The following is a 20,430-nucleotide window of genomic DNA, read 5'->3' on the forward strand; positions in this document are numbered from 1 at the left end:
CCGTATTAATTATGTCTCATGACCACTTTTGTTTTTGTATTTTCTTCCTTTTTGTATTTTTATTAGCTGTACAAAAGTGGTCAAAATGTATACAAGTAACGATTTGCGGGACAATTGGCGCAATGTGGTTCAATCAAATAAGTTGTTGGAATGATTTATATTTATTTTTTGTCAGAAGATATATGATGGAATGATGATATACTTGGCATCAATTTATGAAAGATAAAAAAGAAAAAAATAAACTCAATGCATAGGAAATTGTAAAATTAGAAATCGTACTTTGTGAGGGACTAAACTGCACAAAAGATAGAAAACAAAAAAGTAATTAGTTTAGATTTTGAAAATATACATACATCGAACTTCAAACAACACTTGTCAAAAAGATAATGATGGGTCAAAGTCTTAAAAGAAAGCATCAAAAGTCTTTCAAACTTCTTCACAGATCCTCTGGACCATTGATGTCCTGTAAGAATAAAAACCAGAAGATGAGTTTAGTGAATATATTTATTACCATCACAGTGACATAATAAAAAAATTAAGGTTACCTTATTCTCGAGCACGGCATTGTCAGGGATTTCAAGTTTAGTCCCGGAGTTTGCCTTCACTGACACTTTTCCCTTCAGAACAACGCCGGAGCCAAACGAGACATCTCCCGAGACCTTAAGGCTATCAAGCTCAACTATACTTGGGATGGACTTGAACCGGCTAAGGAAACTTGCGACCTGTTATTAACCAAAATACAAAAACAAAAACAAAATCACAGTTTTAATTAGGATGCTATAACCATTTTGTCTTTGTATATTTTTCAAGTTAACTGTAAGTTACTGGTTCGAGGTTCAGAAGCAGCATCCAGACCGTGATAGCAACCTTACAATTAGAGTGAGATACTTTATTTCAGATATTTAACGTTCGTTACCTTTTTGAATTCGGGTCCCAATTCGATAGCTGGATTCGTGGGATTTGTTCTAGCTTTGTTTCTTGTGACGAAGCCATCGACGAGTGTGTACAGATCCGACTGTGAAAAGTGACTAAGAATTGTTAACTCTTTATTTTTTGTTCAAAAAAGAATTGTTAACTCTATGTTGCTCGTTTAATGCATTTTTGGGAATTTGAGAAGGGAAGGAGTGGTTTGGTTTACCTGAACAAGAAGCAAGTCTGAAGTTGCCTTCACTGGCAAGAACCGTGAGCGAGGTACATTCACACCAATTGCATTATCAAAAAACTGTTTCAAAACGGCCAAATAATGCAGAAAATTAACACTTCTGTTTATTTAAAATTGTGTTAGTTTAATATAGAGCGTAATGCATACCCTTATCGCAGCACCAGCAGCAGTTTCCAGTTGAAGAACTTTGACGCCATCAACTTCCTGCAGAGAGTTAAGACAAGTTATGCAAAACTGTAATAGATTAACTACGTTACATGGTGTGATTGGAAATCTAGTACCTTTGGGTTTGGGATGATCTCCATTTTAAGCGCATCAGCTTCCACAAGCTTTTTGATGGCTTTCAAGTTAACCCAACTGTAATAGTTAACAGTTATGAGTCCATATATATACCGGTTATTCTGAAGGTTTCAGGGACAAGAGAGCTATTACTTACAGATTGTTTGTGTTGAAAATCTTGAACTTCTCAATTGACTTGAATTCATTTACCTATACGTAATACGAGCAAATGTCATTCTGGTCCACACACAAGAAGCCAGGGATAAGCAATTTCGTTTCACTCTCAGAGAAACAAAATTTTATGCCATCTCAGAGAAAAAGGTAAGGAACAAAGGAAGCTAGAGAAAGCGAGCAAAGAGTGACGAACTGCTACAAGACTTGCAAACAAGTACTAGTAAACATGAAATCTGTACAAGGAGCTAGAGACATCTAAATAGACTAGAATGAAAACAAAGAAGTGGTGTGGACTTACGTGTTCATCAGGAACCTGAGCAATCTCCAAAAGCTGAGACACAGAACAGAAGAAGTAAACTTTAGAGGTCAATATGACTACTTATATTCTCTAGTAGCATAAGAAAGATGAAACAGTGAGAATCATGAGTTGCAAAAAGATAGATAAAATATATGTCTAGCCTGGATAATCTATGATTCTAAGGTGCCACATATAATAAGAAGAGACATCTCAGATTCAACGGACAGTTTTTATTAGGTTTAGTTACAAACTTTCTAATAATTATTCAGCAGAAAAGCTACATCCAAACATGAAAAGAACTTTACCTGAACTTTTCCTTCATAAGAGATGAGAGTTCCTCCCTTCACATCAGCTAGGGTTTTGGGTGTAACCTCCATACAGTACTCATTTTTGTTCTGGATCAGGTGCTTCAAGATTTCTGAATCAGCATTGAGTCAAGGACAACCAAAAATTAGTCTCTGATGGAATGTTATTATCCTGTATGGAACTACTAAAGAAAATGCCATAACAGAGAAGGAGATATACTTAAGTCAACAATGGCGCCCAAGTTGTCTGAGTTGGCAACGAACACATACTCCTTACCCTGAATAGTGAGAAACTCAGAATCAGAGATGAAAGACAAAAACATCAAGGGTACATTATGGAGACAAAAATAACAATAGACTACATCAAAGAAAGAACCTGTGATAAGAAAGCATCAAGCTTGCCACTGTTCATGAGGGATGGGAATACATCACCATGACCGGGAGGATACCTTCCAAAAGACATATTTTAGTAGTGGTTGAATATGATAGCAACAGAGAAGGATGTCCAAATGCAAATGGAGTCTCAAATGTAAATGCAAGATTGACTGGAAACCGTACCATCCATCCTTGTCAGTCTTTCCTTTGCTAGGCCACGGCACAAACTCATCAGCAACAACACGAGGATACTTGCTCTACATAGTTTAAGTCAATATAATTAGTTCCATAGTTCAAATAAACATAATTTTAGTTTCAACTTGTAATAGCATTGACATGGTATACCTGATTAAAAGTGTGAATATCAACATTTGAGTTGGTGTATTTCTCGACAATCTGAAAAGACATAATTCAGTCAGCCTACAAGTATATAAGATTAATGTAGAACTAAAAAGATATGATCCTCGGTGAAATAGAAGTACCTTTTGTGTGTCATCATGTGTATTGAATGAGTTCATAAGAACCAAAGGAACCTTGCAGCCATACTTGTTGTTGAGATTCTGTTGGAAAGTGACATGTGAGGTTATGTAAAAGTACTAAGATTTTTTAAAAAGTAAAATAAAAAATGACGAACCTCAATCTGGATGACAATCAAGTCAAGAAATGTCAAACCATCTCGAACTTCGATAACCGATCTGCAGAGAAAGATGAAAAGAAAATAAAACCTATTGTTTGAAGAAAATGTTGCATAACGCATCAGGGGAGGACCTGATACAGAAACCTCAAGAAAATTTTACATGAAATCGAAGATCGCGTACACACTAACCCAATCTATAAACACGGAATCTAAGTTCTTATCCCTGAAGAGGGAACTACTATCACATCCCTGTTATTTTCGAAGCTGACAGATAATTGTTTACTAGCTACGCCAGGACATCAAGACTACTACCAATGGCAATAAATTTTACAGACCAAGCGATATGGATTATGGAGCCTAGATCTTCAGGCTTGGAAAGGTACACAGAATCCAAATATCAACTTTTCCATCTCAAAGACACTAGAAAAACTAAGTCCAAGCAAGGACTAAGCGTAAATAGAACTGAATACTGATAGGACACAAGATCAGAGAGCTTACTTTGGACCTGTGCATCCCATTGTCGTTCCCAAACCTCCATTAAGCTTTAACACAACCAGCTTGTCCAACAAATATTTGGTCTCAGAAGCATCTCCATTACGTTAAAACATAACAAACAAACAAAAATCAATGCTATGAAGAAAATGACTAGTCCACAGAACAACCACCATACAGAAAGCAAACTTCAGTAACCGATTCGTGTCATTCAAAAAGAAAAGAAAAAGAGCAATACCTTCAGAGACGTTAGCCATTTTATCATAAGGAACAACAATCTCATCAGTAGGTGTCTGGATCTTGCTCCATTCAATGTGCTGAGCCTCACCGCTTCAAATTCAAATGAAAAATACAGAGCATTTAAGAATCCATTGGTCATCTAAATGTAAAGCAATCTGCGTTTCTAGATCTGACTCCAGTCTCCAGATCCAATACGATTTTCAGATAATAAGTCATCGTTTCAAAATCAAAACTACGTCCAATAACAGAGGAAACAAAACACTAATTGAGTAGTGAGAGAAAGGAGAAGTGAGAAATTCAAACTCATTTTCACAAAATCTCTGAAAAATAAGAGAGCATAAAATGTTTGATCTTCACCGATTTGAAGATAACAGCAATAAAAATTCAATCAACACAACAACATACGAAGATACAAAATTCGGAAGCAGAACAGTCAAGGACGAACCTGAGGTAACGTGAAACGAGGTTGATGAATCCGCTCTTCTCATTCGCACTGAAACAAAAGGAAACAGATCACACAGACTCTAAACGATGAAGAAGATACCCAGATCCAGAATCTGAAGGAACCGACAAGATAATCGACAGCGCAAACCTCATCTCAGCAAGTCCATCAACGGCGGATTTGAGCTGAGGGAGCTTCTCAGTTGCGGCGGCCATGGCTAAATTTTCCGATAAACGATTCCGATTCGAGAAGAAATTAAAACGCACAAGAGATTTGAGAATTGAGATTCGAGGAATGAAGAAGAGTGTTCTAGAATTAAAGCGGATGTGTATTTATATTACGGGAGAGAGTTAGTGAGTGACAAATGGATGGTTACCAAATTTATATATGTCCGTTGTCTTCTCTTTACCAATTGAAAAATCTGATATCTGTCGCACACACCGTTCGGTTAAGTGTTTAAACCAAGCGAATTTAAACTAAACCGAACAACAATATACTGTACATGAGATTTTTTAAATTGGTTGACAGGCAAACCGATGTAAACCAGTTTTCGATTTAACTCCAATTTTAACAGACCGGAATACATCCTAGTCCAAGGTTGTTATCATCAGTATTATTACAAAATTATATATATTATGAAGGTGGAAAAACAAGTACCACGTCTTGCAGGTAAGCTTAGCTATCCAATTCCGATGGTGCAGTTTTCACGTACGATAAAAGATATTTTGATTGATTCTTAACAAACGTGAAAGCTACACTTAATTGTTTGTGTGTAAAATAAAAACCAGGAAAATTCAAAAATAACAAAAACAAAAACAGAAATAACATCTTTTAAATCCAATAACAAATGATTGACAAACAAAGATGCCATGCAAAAGGCAACAACACAAATATTGTTGTAAAATAATTGTAAAATAAGAAAATTGTAAAATAATTGTAAAATAAGAAAATTGTAAAATAAGTTTATAACCAACGAAAAAAAACCATGAAAAAGTTTTGACTTCTCACATTTATTTGCAAAGGAAAAGAAAACTAAAGAGTTGAGATTTGGGAACTGGTCAAAGACCATCATGATTCGCAGTTAAGCATGGACTTGATCCTTTGAACGGTGGAGCTGATCAAGGTATTGACTGTGGTGGCAGATTCTTCAATGTTGATATTAGTACTGTAACGGGGATCGGAGACAAGGATCTGGAAAGCCACGGTGAGGAGTGTTGAGCTACTACCACCGTCCTGCTCGTCCGCAGAAAGAGGACGGCCGTCGCAAGAGATGATGAACCCCGAAGGAAGGATTGGAATGGTGGAAGAATCGATTTGGCCTGAAATGGCGGATGCTGCTGTCTCTAGATCCATTGGAGCGTAGACCACCATACCTCCTAGAGCATCTATGAAGCTATCTTGAAGTATCATCAGTTCATTCTTTTTCTCCCCTCCACTTGAAGGCTACATATGAATACTCAGAGTTTAGTGCAATGCCAAAGATATTGAAATTGTAAGTAATAGACTTCCGTGAAAAATAATATTGATGCATACGAATAACTTTCCTGATTATTCATGATTTATGATCAATTCTAGTGATGAAGAAAGTTGACCCGTTCCATGTATGATTATGATATATTGTAAAAATATCATAAGGTTTTAGTAGGATTAGTAATGTACGTACCTCTAGAAAATTAACATTGTTTTTTGTGTCTGTTCCGGTGATAAAACGAGCAACCTCGGTCACTGGGTTCCCCTGGCAGAGAACGTCCCACTGTTTTTTTACATACAAGCATTATATTAATTTCTTGTTAGTTACCAAAAGAATCAAAAAGAATGTGGAATATAATGTGACATATGTACAATAATCAAGCCAACATCTATATATTCTTACCTGGTGACGAACCTCCAGATTTCTAAGGAAATCGTAGACTTGGAGAGGAGGGAGAGGGAGAGATAAAGATGAACCGGCGCAGACGATGAGACCGGGCGGTTCACCGGCCGCATCGTTTGTCCGCACCGAAATCCTAACCCCGCTGTTATTGGTTTCAGACTGTTGCGAGAAATCCAATTTCTGAACCATATTTATCATCCATGCAAAGTTCTTCGACATTCTTTCTCCCAAACTCATTACGCTCCTTCTGCCTTCCATTGTTTGCACAACTACACAAGAATGAAGACATTTTTCAACTTAATTTAAACAGTTTTAAAATACCAAAATTCTTGAAACTAGCTACCTAGCACTCGTTTGTCGTTTGTGTTACGAATAATCAACTTAGTTTTGTAGTTGGAAGTACCTCCGGCGTAGTCATCGTTGGAAAGGTCAGATACGGAGGAGAGATAGAGCCTCTCACACATCCTCTCAAGAATAACGGTCCAACGTCTAGCTCCGTAACCCAAACCACCGTATAAGAAGAGGTCTCTGTAAAGCCGATGTGGTCTCATTTTATCAGTTACTTCCACATGCTCTACCCACGTCACCTGTCCATTTTCTTTGTTATTTTTATTTGCTTTCAATCACACATATATGAAAGTCATTGTGTAGCTACACACACTAATGATTTCTGTAGAGATGTCTAGATCAATATGTTCATCAATATGGATTAATTGAGAAATATGTGAAAAAGGCTATATCAAAAAAGAGAGAGAGAGAGAGAGACCTTAGAGAAACCATCGGGCAATGCTTGGATGAGTACACCAGAGGGACGTTTGTTGCAAAGGGGAACCGTAGACTCGAACTCAACGTTCGGGATATTACAGGACACGTCAGCTATCATCCAGACATTTTCTTCCATTTGTTGGCAACTTCTTAGGATTATAAACTCTCTCGCTGGCACCAATGGAGACAGTATGTGCATTTGCTCATATATCTATATGTTTTTTTTTCATGTCCAATTTGTTTTCACCAAATGTTAATTTATGTAATCCTTAATAACAGTTAAAGAAAATATATGTATGAAATATTATAAGATTCATATATGTACCACTCTGGAGAAGATTTTTCTTCCTTGGTCCACTGAATCCAACACATAAATCGTTTTCGATTCGTTCACAATTGTTGGGAAAAGCCTTGCCCATTTCTCCTGCAATATATTGAGTGAAATCAACACCGTTATAAAAGGTTGTGTTTTGTATAATACATAGTACTGTATATTTTCTTTTAAAGTAGAATCTTTGAGTTTATTGATTTTTGTGGTATTGCAAGAAATTCTAAATTTTCATTAGCAAAATAGAACAAATAAGAATATTGTAGTTTTTGAATATATAAGAAAAGTATTAAGAGAAATGATAATTCATTTGTTGATGTTAATAATGAAATATAATGGCTCAAGTACGTACCGTATCTAAGAACATGTCAACCAAGATTCTTGCATCCATTTGGACCACCACGACTTCCTTAGAAGACTCAGGACGACCACTTGGGACCTTAAAGTGGTTAATCTTGGCAAAACATTTCTCATAGTTGGATGGATCAATGACGAGCCTACCATCAATAGACGACTTCTTCCACATTGACTCTTCGATTTGAATGAGAGTCATAACCTCTGCCACCGCTTTTTCCGCCATTTCAAACATCACCATTCTATCCATTTGAGATAGCGGTGGGAAATGGTGCAGTGGTAGCTGTTTTGGCGACTGGGGCGGTGCGGTCATGCTGATGTTTTCACGAGAGTATGGTCCTCTTAATGATGAGGATGAAGGCTGGTGGAGATGGTTAGAGGAGGATCCATACGAGGCACGACGATTAGTTGAGGTCGATCCATAGGTTGATGGACCATGGAGAGAGGTGAAGGCATCGACGCTAGGCAATGGGTGGCCTCCGTGCTGGGCTATGTAGCTCGAAAGTCTTTCATACTGATCATATACATATTTTGATCAACAAAACATATTAGTGAGAATTAATATTTCCAATGTAGACACAATTTGTAGTAAAATATAATCTCATATAGTCATTTTTTTTTCTCTCTCTTTCAAATAGTCAATCATTTAGCAACATATACATGAACTCGTGAAAGTTAATATACATTTTTCGTTAAGTATTTGTATGAATACACACCTCTTTCTTGAGAAGAGTGTTCTCTGCACGCAATTTTTGGATATGACGTAATTTCTCTGCACTCCCAAAACCACGACCACTACATGGAGGGCAAACCGCATTATTTAGTGCCTCTTCCATTGCTTCATTCTCACGTCTTATCTTCATGTTATCTGCTCTAAGTGCTGCGTTGTCTGCTTTTTCGCTGTGCGACTAGAAAGAAAAAAAGTTAATCTTAGCTGAAGAATTTAGGTGAACCTATGCAACTGATCTATACAATATTTATTGGGGTGATGATTATGAAGAATGACAATGACTAATAAATCATAATAAATTGGTAAACTTAAATTAAATCCCTTTGTATCTTAAAGTAAACTACAGTATAAAACAAACAATATATCAGACCCCCAAAAAAAACTCACCTTAGCTTGGGTTCTTTTGTTTTGAAACCAGAATTTGATTTGTTTTGGTTTCAGATTCAACTCTTCACTCAATTGACGTCGCTGCAAATCGTCTGGATGAGGGCATTCTTTGAAATACCTTCAATCGATAAATAAAAACATAATGAATTAAGAAGCCTTTAAAAAAAAGTATCACAAGTCGATTGAATTAGATAAAGAACTCACGCTTCGAGCCTTTGAATTTGATGACTAGTGTGGCGGTGGTAATTCCTCTTATCATGATTGTTGTTGGTGTCCGGAGAAGTTCCCCTTTCATCGCTTGAACTGTCGTCGCGACTAGAATCCATTGTTGTTTATCCAAAAGATAGAAAAGTGTATGCACAAGATATGAACAACTAAAAAGGTTATTTATATAAAATACAATAGAAACCTATATTAGGTAAACAATGTATAAAAGATTTTTTTTTTTTGGGTCATCAGATAAAAGTTTCATTATATTGTCTTCAACATTAATTGAAAAATGGAACTAATAGGGGGAGCCTAAGAATAAAACAAAACCATTAATGAAAGAAATCTCAATTACAGATTTTTTTACTTTTGGGGAGCGTTACTGCAATAGGTAATTTGTGATTTAGATTTTATTTTATTTTTTTCAATAAAAAGAGAATTTCTTTATGTGATATTTGGATTTACATCCATCGATGTTTTATCTCGCGTGCAATATGAATGAATGTAAATCTGAAATATTATTAAAAATATAGTAAAAAATAACTACGGATACTACATTTTGACATTCAGTAATTCTGTTGAATTTTAAAATTTTTTAATTAGTATTAACTTATTTAGGTGTCATTTTATTAGCCTCACAGTTCATATACAAGGCCAAAAAATTCTCTTTATAAAATAGTTACATATGTCATTAAATCAAATTTTACTTTAAACTAAAGAAAATTATTAAAATAAAATTTTATCCATATTGTTGTTCTCATCTTTTATGATCCTGTACTTAATCAAGGAAAGAAAAAGAAAGCTGAATTATCTCATCATTTATACTGAATTAATAGTGTCATTTTGTATCTATAATTTGAGTTTGTAAAACACCCAACTTGGGTGACCCAAGATTGAAGATACCATTAAGTTGATGGATGTTGAAGGGGAGAATTCTGAATACACTAGAATTGATCTTAAAAAGATGAAGACGTAATGTTTTCACAAGCTCTTTCTCATAAATATATATGTGATTTTAAAATTTGGTCAATATATATAAATTAATTAATTTTTATAAATTAGGAGTGTTAATTTTTTTAAGATTTGTTATCAAAAATACTTCAAGAAGAAAAAGAAACATATAATTTCCACATATATATGGAAGAAAAAATAAAATAAAAATTGAAATTTATTTACTAAAAGGTGTAGCAAAAATTTGGTATCATTTGTTTTAATATGATCTTCTTTAGGTCCTACAGATAAGAGTGCGACATGGTTTTGTCACGTATGAAATGCATGGTACCAGAGAGTTAACAGCGTTATGGAATAATAGTCACACTATACACAGCTATTCTCAATGGATACGTTCCCTATAACAAATTGCTCAGAAAGTTGTAGAACGAGGTCACGACCGTCTTTAGGTTATTCCCGGTTACATACACACTTTCTTTACTACATTTTGTTATTCTTTCAGATATACAAAAAAAAAATGAAGAAGGACTATCATGATCTATTAAAGAGTACGATTTACGTAATAAAAGATAGAACGAATCATCCATTAACTAAATTATAATTTAATCAAGTAGAGAATCATTAAGGAAGTCCAGAAACCACAAAAAAGACTTTGTACATATTATTGGTTCTTTTTTTTTTTTTTTTTTACTTTTCTTTAAATGAAAAATATATGTTATGCAGCACATTAATATACGAAACTCAATGCAATATTATCTTTAGGGCGATCGAATTTGACGATCTCGTTTCAGGAAGCGATGATAGTAAATAGTAGAGGACTAGAGGGAGATGGTGATGATGTGGTCGGTCCGTAATTTGGTTTATATACCTAGGAAGTGAATAGTCACTATACGTTTAGTCTTGCGTGGATATATATATATATATATTTTTTTCTTCTCGCGCTTTGCGTACGTTGTCAGTGTTTTTGTCGTATATATTTGTTTGTGATCAGTGAAATAAACTTTTTATTTTTTTCTTTTCTTTTCCTTTACGTACTAAAAGTAATGTGCTATACCAATAAATTGAACACGCAATAATCTCCTCCGATCATTATTTAAAAAACAACAGAAACTTAAAAATGAAAATCAACTGAACTAATTGGAAACTTAAATTTATTCTCTTGTGAGAGAAATACAATCTCCACAATGATTATTAGAAAAGAAAAACAACTGAACTTATTGGAAAGTAGAAAGTAAATTCTTATTTCGATCCATGAAAAAAACTAAAAAGGCAACACCGATCTAACCTCAAACCTCAATAACACCATCGCGTCTCGTTGTCGTTGTCTCTTCAGGGTCAACGTCTTTCTTTTTATGTCCATAAGGAATGTTTGCAAACCTAAAAAACACAAGGACTATGGCGGAGAGATAGCAAATAGCTGATCGGCCATAATCTATCTCATGGTCCAGCTTGAAAGAGATGGTGATGCCAATCGCTAACAAACTGTCTGACAAGGCAATGAGATCTTTCATCGTGAAGAGCTTAGTGAGGGACACCACGTGGAGATGAGAGCAGAAAAAGAACCCCACCGAATATCCATCTAACCCTTTTTTTGCGACCAGCAAATCTGATATGTAGGCGAACAAGGTCAGCAGCCCTACAACTCCCAGAGAACGTGCAACTTGGTATAAACACCAAAGCTTTTTCTGATCCTTACGTAGAGTCTTGAATCGAGCTCTCACACTTTCCCTCCTCTCGAAGATGTAGAGTAAAAGAACCACATAGGCGACTGACGCAAAGATGCAAGTGAACAATGCCACCAGGAACTCAACCGTCGTCTTCTTCGTCAGCTTTAGACCTCTCGCCTTCCAACCATAAAACTCAGCGACACCCAGAGCTGCAACTACCTGAAGAGACAGCATCTCGGGACGCTTGTAAATTTCGGTACAGCATCCATTACAACAATCTCCAAAGGCCCGAGCATTGAATTCTTCGGCAGCTTGTTTGGAAAAAGGGAAAAGAAAAGCCATCGATCGTTTACGAGAGAGACAAGGAAAAGATATGAACTTTGATTATTAGGTCGGATGATTTTTCTACAAGTGGGGTGTGTGCTTTTATACTACATTGGAACAATCTAGAACTCTCTCATACACCACGACAGCTGTAAATATGCTTAGTCACTACCTAGAGAAGGGAATCAAATCGGATTTTGAATGGGGAGCGTCTCTCGTCTTCAACCTCTCTCGACTTTTGCAGGTACAGAAGCTTTGTCTTCTTCTGCGGTTCTGTGGAGGACTACTTAGTTGGGCCTGACTTCTTCAATTGGACTTGATGTTGTGATGGGCTGCATTGCTCAGAGTTTAGTTTTAGGAGAAGAATAAAGGAAAACAGACAACTGCGAGTCTGGGATGGTCTAACGGCTTGATTTGTGACGTGTGATATTTTCACAGCCGTACGAGTGGGTTTTAAAAAACTGTTGTCGCTTATACATACATAATTTACACATACAGTGCAGTGCATGCAGATATTACGTTTTCGTATACTAAAGGAATCTTTGTCGTAACCAAAAGAAAAGACTGATTGGTATGGTAATAAAAAAAAAAAAAAGACTGATTGATATTGTCGTAAACATATATATATATATATATTGGCATTTGTGATATAATGTTTGGTTTACTCAAAAAAAGGGGATTGTAAAGCAGGCTGAACAAGCCCAATATAAGAAAGGCCCATCAAGTACAAAACTGAGTAGCAACGGTCATATTTGACCAAAAGCAGCTCGTACAGATTTGTCTCAATCCAGCTCAGTCAAAGATTCAAAGCTGGATCAATGAGCTGTCAATACCACCTGTCTAAAATCTAGATGGTTCTCTTTTGTTCTATATAATACATAGATAAGAAGAGCGATCATAACTTTTCCAGATCAAGGAATAAAATAAGTTGCAGTCTTGATATTTCGAATAAGCCAACTTGTGTTTCGGCTCAGTTTTAGACTTGATGGGCTTCGTCTTCTATTGGGCCTATCCAGCCTGCAAACCAAAAGCTATGGAATTCAGAAGATATATCAGAAAATATCCCACCATGATCAGTGAATAATTGAGTCGACAAAAAAAATTGATCAGTGAATAATTGCTTATGAAAGCATTTGCTTAAACAAAAAATACTTCTCAAAAGATATTTGACGCTATTTCCTACGCCCATACGTACACCATATATTATACGCGAATCTTTTTAGTTAAGCAAAATGTTCAACATAAATTAATTTAACATGTGTTAATTATTTCTTGTTTATTACGATTTGATCGAAAAAAAAGTTGTTAGATTAATTGTCCTTAATAATTACTATTGCGAAATTCCAAAATAATTTGGTAATGATTAAAAAACGAAGTTAACATATAGAGAGAGCTAAATGAACTTCAACGTAAAAATAAAAACGAGCTATTAAGTAATTAATTTCGAAAAAAGTGAACGGTGACATGGAGAAGTATAGAAGAAACTCACACACACTAAGTTTTTAAGTAATCTTTATTACATGGTGAGCACACAAGCTTTTCCTCTTTGAACAAATGATTAAGAAGGAAGAGGGGAAGATGAGTAAGTATCACTCTTCTCGAGGACGTGAAAATTATGCTCAATGATCCACCAGTGAAGGAACCAAGAAACGCACATAAGAATCGCTATCACTAACAAATTTTGGCCTGTAGAGATATAAAGTCCAATAAGAGAGGCAAACAAAGTAAAGAAAAGCGTGAAATAAGCATGTCTCATCTCCATCCTAAACTTCTCCGATAGCTGAATCAGACCTATCCCTCCGGTGAACAAGGATACGGTGAATAATGAAAATTTCAGCACAATCGAAAAATCATCCACCACAATACGTGATAGCAGCGGTGATACAACAATGGCCAGTATGGCGAATTCCGCAAAGATAACCTGAGGAATCTTCTCTCCTCTAGTAGTGAAGTCTCTGTAGAAACTAGCAGTAGTGGAGGTGGGAAGATCGGTGAAGAAGAGAAATCTGAGTAGCGTCACTCCGTAGAATGTTGTGGCACTCACCGCACCGTCCCTGCTGAACCGAGACCTTGACGATGGCTTTCCTCCTGCTGGCCAGAGAAGGTTGAGTGATATGGAGAGGCCAAGGAGCGATAGCACAACCATCACATACCATACTCCTCTGCATACAATCACATCTCTTTTACTCATCACCATCTCTTTTAAGTTGCCCATTTTCTTATCCATTCTACTGTATTTGAAGCCCGATCGATCTCCTCGTGTGTGTCTATAAATATATATATATAGGGCGTAGGGTAAGGAGTAAGGATTGTGTTAGGGTTCTTGACTTACTAAGATCTTCAGTAATCAGTACTATGATCACAACTAACAAACAAAATATAAACAACTCATGCTTTTGTTCAAAAAAAAAAAACAACTCATGCAATAGGTTATAGGCTTATCAATCACGTAAATATTATATACTCTCCTTTTATTTTGGTGAATTAAGATTTTTAAGAAGATCTTTATAACAAATTCATTGAAAGAATTTTTTTTTAAAAAAAAATTCCATGAGTAACAATTAAAATCAAACTGAAAGGTATTTTAGTCATTTATTTACACGATAAAGTTTGGTAATTTTAATTCAAATTAACCGGTACGGTTCTCATGATATATTGATATATATTCACACGTACCTTAAGTAAACATTCTTCTAATTAAGAAAAATATATGCTTATTACGTGTACATGGATCGGAGAACAATTTTAGTTCTAGAATCTCTATTTGATTACATATAAATGATATATCATGATAGTTGTTGAAACTAGAAAGAAATATGAAATTTTTTATAATTAAGTTTTTTTATAATAGTGTCTACGGTTAAATTCGTAGTGTAATCTACGGCCTACCGGAAAGCTTTATATATGCATTTTTATTTATACTCGTTCGGGGATAAAATTATATTCCCAAAGGGATAATTTTCAAATCCATGATTTCTGCGAATCCAGCCATGTTAACTTGACTGTTTACAAAAAAAAAAATTAGAATATGATTTATTTATTTTTTTGTAGTAGATTATAGTACATTATTTAAGTTAACGATGGTAAATCATTTTCGAGCATGTTGAGTTGTGTCACATATTTGTTGTTTAGTACATATTTTTAATTCTTGTAGTAGCAGCAGTGTATAATTGTATATGATTAGGTGCACATGGATGTGCCCTACTAGACTTTTTTTTTTAATTAGATTTTTCCTACTAATTACTATAATTATTTTATTGAATAATTGTGTCATAGCCATCATAGTGTATATGTAATAGAAAAATAGACACTAAAATGGTTTTAGTTTCTTTATAACACTAAATTAATCTTAATTAATTTCACCTTTTTGTTACAGTACTTAACTTCTTATATAACTTTAATTTCATATGTCTACGTGTATATACATATTTCATCTTATGAGAACACATGTTATTTAAGCTTTAGCTCACGAAAATTGAAAAACTTGATGTCGATATATTTGATTTTTCAAGTTAAAATATGAAAGATTAGCTAAATTATATCATGGACTCAATAATAGAGACTAAACTAAATAACAATAACTTTACAGTCCGTTCTTAGTTGGAGTATTTATAAGTTGGTAAATATATGATTACGAACATCAACTGTGCACTAGGCAAGAACTTAATTATGTAGTATGATGAACAAATTGAGACATATACACATTATGACTAATTTCATTTGCTATTTCAATAACCATTTTCCCTATACGGGTATACTGATCCTAACGACCTTCAATCCTTCATAGAAAGTAAAAGTAAAAATTATCCATACGCGTCATCTTCAGTGTTTTCCTGTAAAAAAAAAGGTGGAAACCATTGGTGTAATTGTGTATGAGAGGACAAAACTATACATTCCTCTAATTATATAAACGTTTTGTCTTTAAAGAAAAAAAAAAAATTGCATGCAAAAAGAGAAAATTCTGAGAAGACTTTTTGTATTCACATCAACACATAGTCAAAGATTCAATTCAATGTATATATATATTCCATAAAAAGCTTCTCTTTTCATCGGATCCTATTCATCATTTACTAGAAACTATAAATCGTTTATCAAAAACAAGAAGAAGGGAAAACAAAAACTAAAACCGTGTTTTCAATGTGCTTTTATATTCATATATGATTCTAATTAGTTTAGATTTTGAAAATATACATATAAACTTCAAACAACACTTGTCAAAAAGATATTGATGGGTCAAAGTCTTAACACAGAAAGTGAAACTAGAGGCATTAATCTGCTAAATCAAACAAAGTCTAGGACTTGGGAAGAAATATTCCCACAAAAGGAAGCTTCGAAAAAACTCGTTTATATGATATTTATTACACCAAGTGACCCCAATCAATTGATATAAAACCCCCCCTAATTAAGGTGTTTCTCTTATTCCTCAATTTATCCATTCATCACTTTCCTCAATCTCACTTTCTCTCTTATAAGCATCTCCTTGGTCTTCGCTCTCTCTCTCATCGCCGTGATGGTGCTCTCCCACGCCGCGTCGGAGTCGGACATCTCCGTCCACTCCACATTCGCATCACGATACGTCCGTACTTCACTTCCTAGGTAATAAATATAAGTAACACTTAATATAATAATCTTGATCACATTATTATACATATGTAAATATCGTTAAAAATGCATGTAATGATCAGGTTCAAGATACCGGAGAACTCGATACCGAAAGAAGCGGCGTATCAGATCATCAACGACGAGTTGATGCTTGACGGTAACCCACGGTTGAACTTAGCCTCCTTCGTGACGACATGGATGGAGCCTGAGTGCGACAAGCTCATCATGGCCTCTATTAACAAGAACTATGTTGACATGGACGAGTACCCCGTCACCACCGAACTCCAGGTATATTTCTTTTTTTTTTAATCAACATATATGGTCAACATGATTGTTTCAGAATGAGTTCTAAACATAGTTGATTACGTTATATATTAATTTTATTAAATGATTCTCGGATCTTGAGTGCATGATAGAATGTGATACAATAAACTCAAATATTTGGACTGGCCATTGATATATATTTTGGATCGAGATTATACGGTATATACCATGATTGACGTTTTGGGATTGCCGTAATTAAAGACCATGATTAATTAGTATAACTTGTAAGATGTTAGTGAATCTTTTTTCTATATGCATACCAACTTTGTTGACTTTTCATTTTTGGCTGTGTTGATCAATTTTGTGTGATTTGGAAAACTATAGTATTGAGGGTATCATTAATTATAATTTATTTCCACTTATGTTAATTATTTTTTGGGGGAGGTTGTATCTCGGAAGTACAAGGTGTCGATATCGTAGTAGTTGAGTACTTGTGTTATTATTCGTGAGGGTCTTTTTAAAATCTCCGTCTTAATTAATAGTATTTGATACTATAAAGGTTGTATCATTAATATGATGCTTGATCAATGAATCTTTTTCTACATGTATAAAATATATAACTACTATATTGACTTTTTCATATGAACGTGTTAATCAAATTTGGAATAATTTGGACTATACTAAAGTGATTTAGGGGGAATATTTGTACTACTTTATTTCCCCAAGCCATTTGTGCAATAGCTGGATAACATTTTTAATTATTGTTATATTTTGATCGGGTCATCACAGAAATAAATAGTGAGAAACCAATATAAATTATATATCGATCGGTTATACTTTCAAATAGTACATTCCTCCTATTTTATTTAAACTGACAACTTGAAAAAAAAAAATCACATTCTTGACATTATTTAATCTTGTTGTCAACAATCTGATCGTAATTATTTACATCATAAGGTAAACATGATATCATGTTGGGGTTATAGAATAGTAGTAATTGTTATGACTTAATTATCTCCACGACGTAGTGTGTACTGTATTATATTACTTTTGCTTTTACATCTGTCACGTTCGTGAATCATCCACTAAGATTGTATATATTTTATGTAAGTATCAATCTCGATGTGAGAAAAGTGATTAGTCAAGTTGGGTTTACACTAATTATTCTTTTTGTTTCAATATTGGAAAAAAACAAATAAAATAAACAGAACCGATGTGTGAACATGATCGCACATCTATTCAATGCACCGTTAGGAGAGACGGAGACAGCCGTCGGTGTAGGAACCGTCGGGTCATCCGAGGCCATAATGTTGGCCGGTTTGGCCTTCAAGCGTAAATGGCAGAACAAGCGTAGAGCCGAAGGCAAACCTGTCGATAAACCAAACATTGTCACCGGAGCCAATGTTCAAGTAATTAGCTTAACGTTCTTCTAAATGAAATCTTTAAGAAGCTTTAATCATTTTGATTAATTTTCTTACAAACAGCATTCAAAAATGTTTAGGTGTGTTGGGAGAAGTTCGCTAGGTACTTTGAGGTTGAGCTCAAGGAAGTGAAACTTAGTGAAGGATACTATGTGATGGACCCGCAAAAAGCTGTTGACATGGTTGACGAGAACACTATTTGTGTTGCGGCCATTCTTGGTTCCACTCTTAATGGAGAGTTTGAAGATGTTAAACTCTTGAACGATCTCTTGGTTGAGAAGAACAAAGAAACAGGGTAATTAGTTAATAATGGATTGTTTACATGCATGATCGCACTACAAGATAAATAATAAAATAGACTAAAACATGTGTGTTTTGATAGTTGGGACACACCCATTCACGTGGATGCGGCAAGTGGAGGATTCATAGCACCGTTTTTGTATCCAGAGTTGGAGTGGGACTTTAGATTGCCGTTGGTGAAGAGTATCAATGTGAGTGGTCACAAGTATGGACTTGTGTACGCTGGAATTGGTTGGGTGATTTGGAGAAACAAAGAGGATTTGCCTGAGGATCTCATCTTCCATATCAATTACCTTGGTGCTGACCAACCCACTTTTACTCTCAATTTCTCCAAAGGTAACTTTTTACTTCAATATTGATTTTTTTAATTATTACTCATCTTTATATATCTTTCTTGATAGTCCTGATCTTTTTTTTGTTCGACTTTAATTACTAGTCATGATCAAAGTGATGAATATATTAGTATTGCTTGAAAATTTTAATATACAGAAATTGATTTCATAATCCTTTCAGTTTTTTTTTTTTTAATTAATTATTTTCGTGTTAGTCTACTCTAGTAGTTGATCATCATCATTCATTGTGATGGAGCAACTGAGGTCAAACTTTTATTCCATTTAAAAATTAAGGAAACTTCGCCAAAGTGATGGAGGTCAAATTTGTTTGCAGTTTAATATTAGGGGAAAACGTAACATAGAGGTTATCGTATTCGAATGTGAATGTTTTATTTTATTCATTAATTTAATCTACCAATAAACGCAGGTTCTAGTCAAATCATAGCTCAATACTATCAACTTATCCGACTGGGCCACGAGGTAAAGTCTGACCACGATTATAAATTAATTAGATAAATTATTGCTAATTATATTAACTAGACCGTTGTTAGTTAACAATTAAAATGTAACAAACAGGGTTACAAAAATGTGATGGAGAACTGCAGAGAGAATATGATCGTGCTAAGGGAAGGACTTGAGAAGACAGAGAGGTTCAACATTGTATCCAAGGACGAGGGAGTGCCACTTGTCGCTTTCTCCTTGAAAGATAGCAGCTGTCACACTGAATTCGAAATTTCCGACATGCTTCGCAGGTTAGCTGTCTTAACTAAGAATATTTCATATACTTTAGATATATGTTTGATGTATATATAGTGTAAACTAAGTTCTCTATGAATAATTTGTAATGTAGGTATGGATGGATAGTACCAGCCTACACAATGCCTCCAGATGCACAGCACATAACTGTTCTCCGAGTGGTTATCAGAGAAGATTTCTCGAGAACACTTGCGGAGAGACTTGTGATCGATATCCAGAAAGTGATGCATGAGCTCGACGAGCTTCCTTCTCGAGTGATCCACAAAATATCACTTGGAGAGGAGAAGAGTGAAGCTAACAGCGATAACTTGATGGTTACGGTGAAGAAAAGCGATATCGAGAAGCAGAGAGAGATCATCAAAGGCTGGAAGAAGTTTGTCTCTGACAGGAAGAAGACTAACGGTATCTGCTAATCGAATATTTAACGAAAATGTTTGAAGACTTTATTAATAACGCATTTGCATTGATTTGGGGATTTGAACGTTTATTTTCCATTATTGTTGAACCAAGTTTCGATTTATTTTGGTTTTGTAATATCGTTTGGTATTATTATTGCAAAATTAAGAGATAATTTTAACGTGTTTTGGTTCTTATTGCATCCCCATTATTATATATCGGATGAAGAGATCTAATAATCTCAGTAGAACACCTAAAACTAGATGGAAAAAAACTGTAACCAAAAAGCTAGGATCATTGTATATAGTAGATTAAAAACTGTAACCAAAAACTTAACTATATCAAGAATTCAAGAACAAAGTGAAAAAA

At 34.8% G+C, this 20,430-nt stretch overlaps 4 protein-coding genes across 4 annotated transcripts; 1 reads left to right on the forward strand and 3 right to left on the reverse strand.

Annotated features, from left to right (window-relative positions):
* Window positions 1-336: 336 nt before the first annotated feature.
* LOC17881906 (UTP--glucose-1-phosphate uridylyltransferase 1) lies at window positions 337-4,715 on the reverse strand. Its single transcript, XM_006287611.2, has 19 exons — window positions 4,555-4,715; window positions 4,408-4,455; window positions 3,961-4,052; window positions 3,729-3,819; window positions 3,228-3,288; window positions 3,076-3,153; window positions 2,939-2,989; window positions 2,777-2,850; window positions 2,595-2,667; window positions 2,439-2,496; window positions 2,219-2,331; window positions 1,914-1,946; window positions 1,599-1,651; window positions 1,444-1,519; window positions 1,310-1,366; window positions 1,139-1,222; window positions 917-1,015; window positions 546-722; window positions 337-463 (listed from the first exon to the last, which is right to left on the reverse strand). The coding sequence occupies exons 1-19, from the start codon at window positions 4,617-4,619 to the stop codon at window positions 437-439; spliced, it is 1,410 nt and encodes a 469-aa protein (XP_006287673.1). The 5' UTR covers window positions 4,620-4,715; the 3' UTR covers window positions 337-436.
* A 694-nt stretch (window positions 4,716-5,409) lies between these two features.
* Window positions 5,410-9,232, reverse strand: LOC17881103 (homeobox-leucine zipper protein HDG9). Its single transcript, XM_006286593.2, has 10 exons — window positions 9,046-9,232; window positions 8,842-8,959; window positions 8,441-8,632; window positions 7,723-8,238; window positions 7,368-7,466; window positions 7,044-7,253; window positions 6,681-6,864; window positions 6,278-6,546; window positions 6,068-6,157; window positions 5,410-5,847 (listed from the first exon to the last, which is right to left on the reverse strand). Exons 1-10 carry the CDS (start codon window positions 9,165-9,167, stop codon window positions 5,473-5,475), a joined length of 2,175 nt encoding a protein of 724 aa, XP_006286655.1. The 5' UTR covers window positions 9,168-9,232; the 3' UTR covers window positions 5,410-5,472.
* A 4,316-nt stretch (window positions 9,233-13,548) lies between these two features.
* Window positions 13,549-14,205, reverse strand: LOC17884248. The gene has a single exon (XM_023779933.1). It carries the CDS (start codon window positions 14,203-14,205, stop codon window positions 13,549-13,551), a length of 657 nt encoding a protein of 218 aa, XP_023635701.1.
* Window positions 14,206-16,399: 2,194 nt separating this feature from the next.
* On the forward strand, window positions 16,400-20,258 carry LOC17882830 (glutamate decarboxylase 1). The gene is made up of 8 exons (XM_006287508.2): window positions 16,400-16,586; window positions 16,676-16,880; window positions 18,065-18,265; window positions 18,358-18,572; window positions 18,660-18,913; window positions 19,337-19,389; window positions 19,486-19,661; window positions 19,760-20,258. Exons 1-8 carry the CDS (start codon window positions 16,501-16,503, stop codon window positions 20,076-20,078), a joined length of 1,509 nt encoding a protein of 502 aa, XP_006287570.1. The 5' UTR covers window positions 16,400-16,500; the 3' UTR covers window positions 20,079-20,258.
* The last annotated feature ends 172 nt before the right edge of the window (window positions 20,259-20,430 follow it).

The sequence above is a fragment of the Capsella rubella genome, unplaced genomic scaffold, assembly GCF_000375325.1.
Source record: "Capsella rubella cultivar Monte Gargano unplaced genomic scaffold, Caprub1_0 scaffold_6, whole genome shotgun sequence".
NCBI lineage: Eukaryota > Viridiplantae > Streptophyta > Magnoliopsida > Brassicales > Brassicaceae > Capsella > Capsella rubella.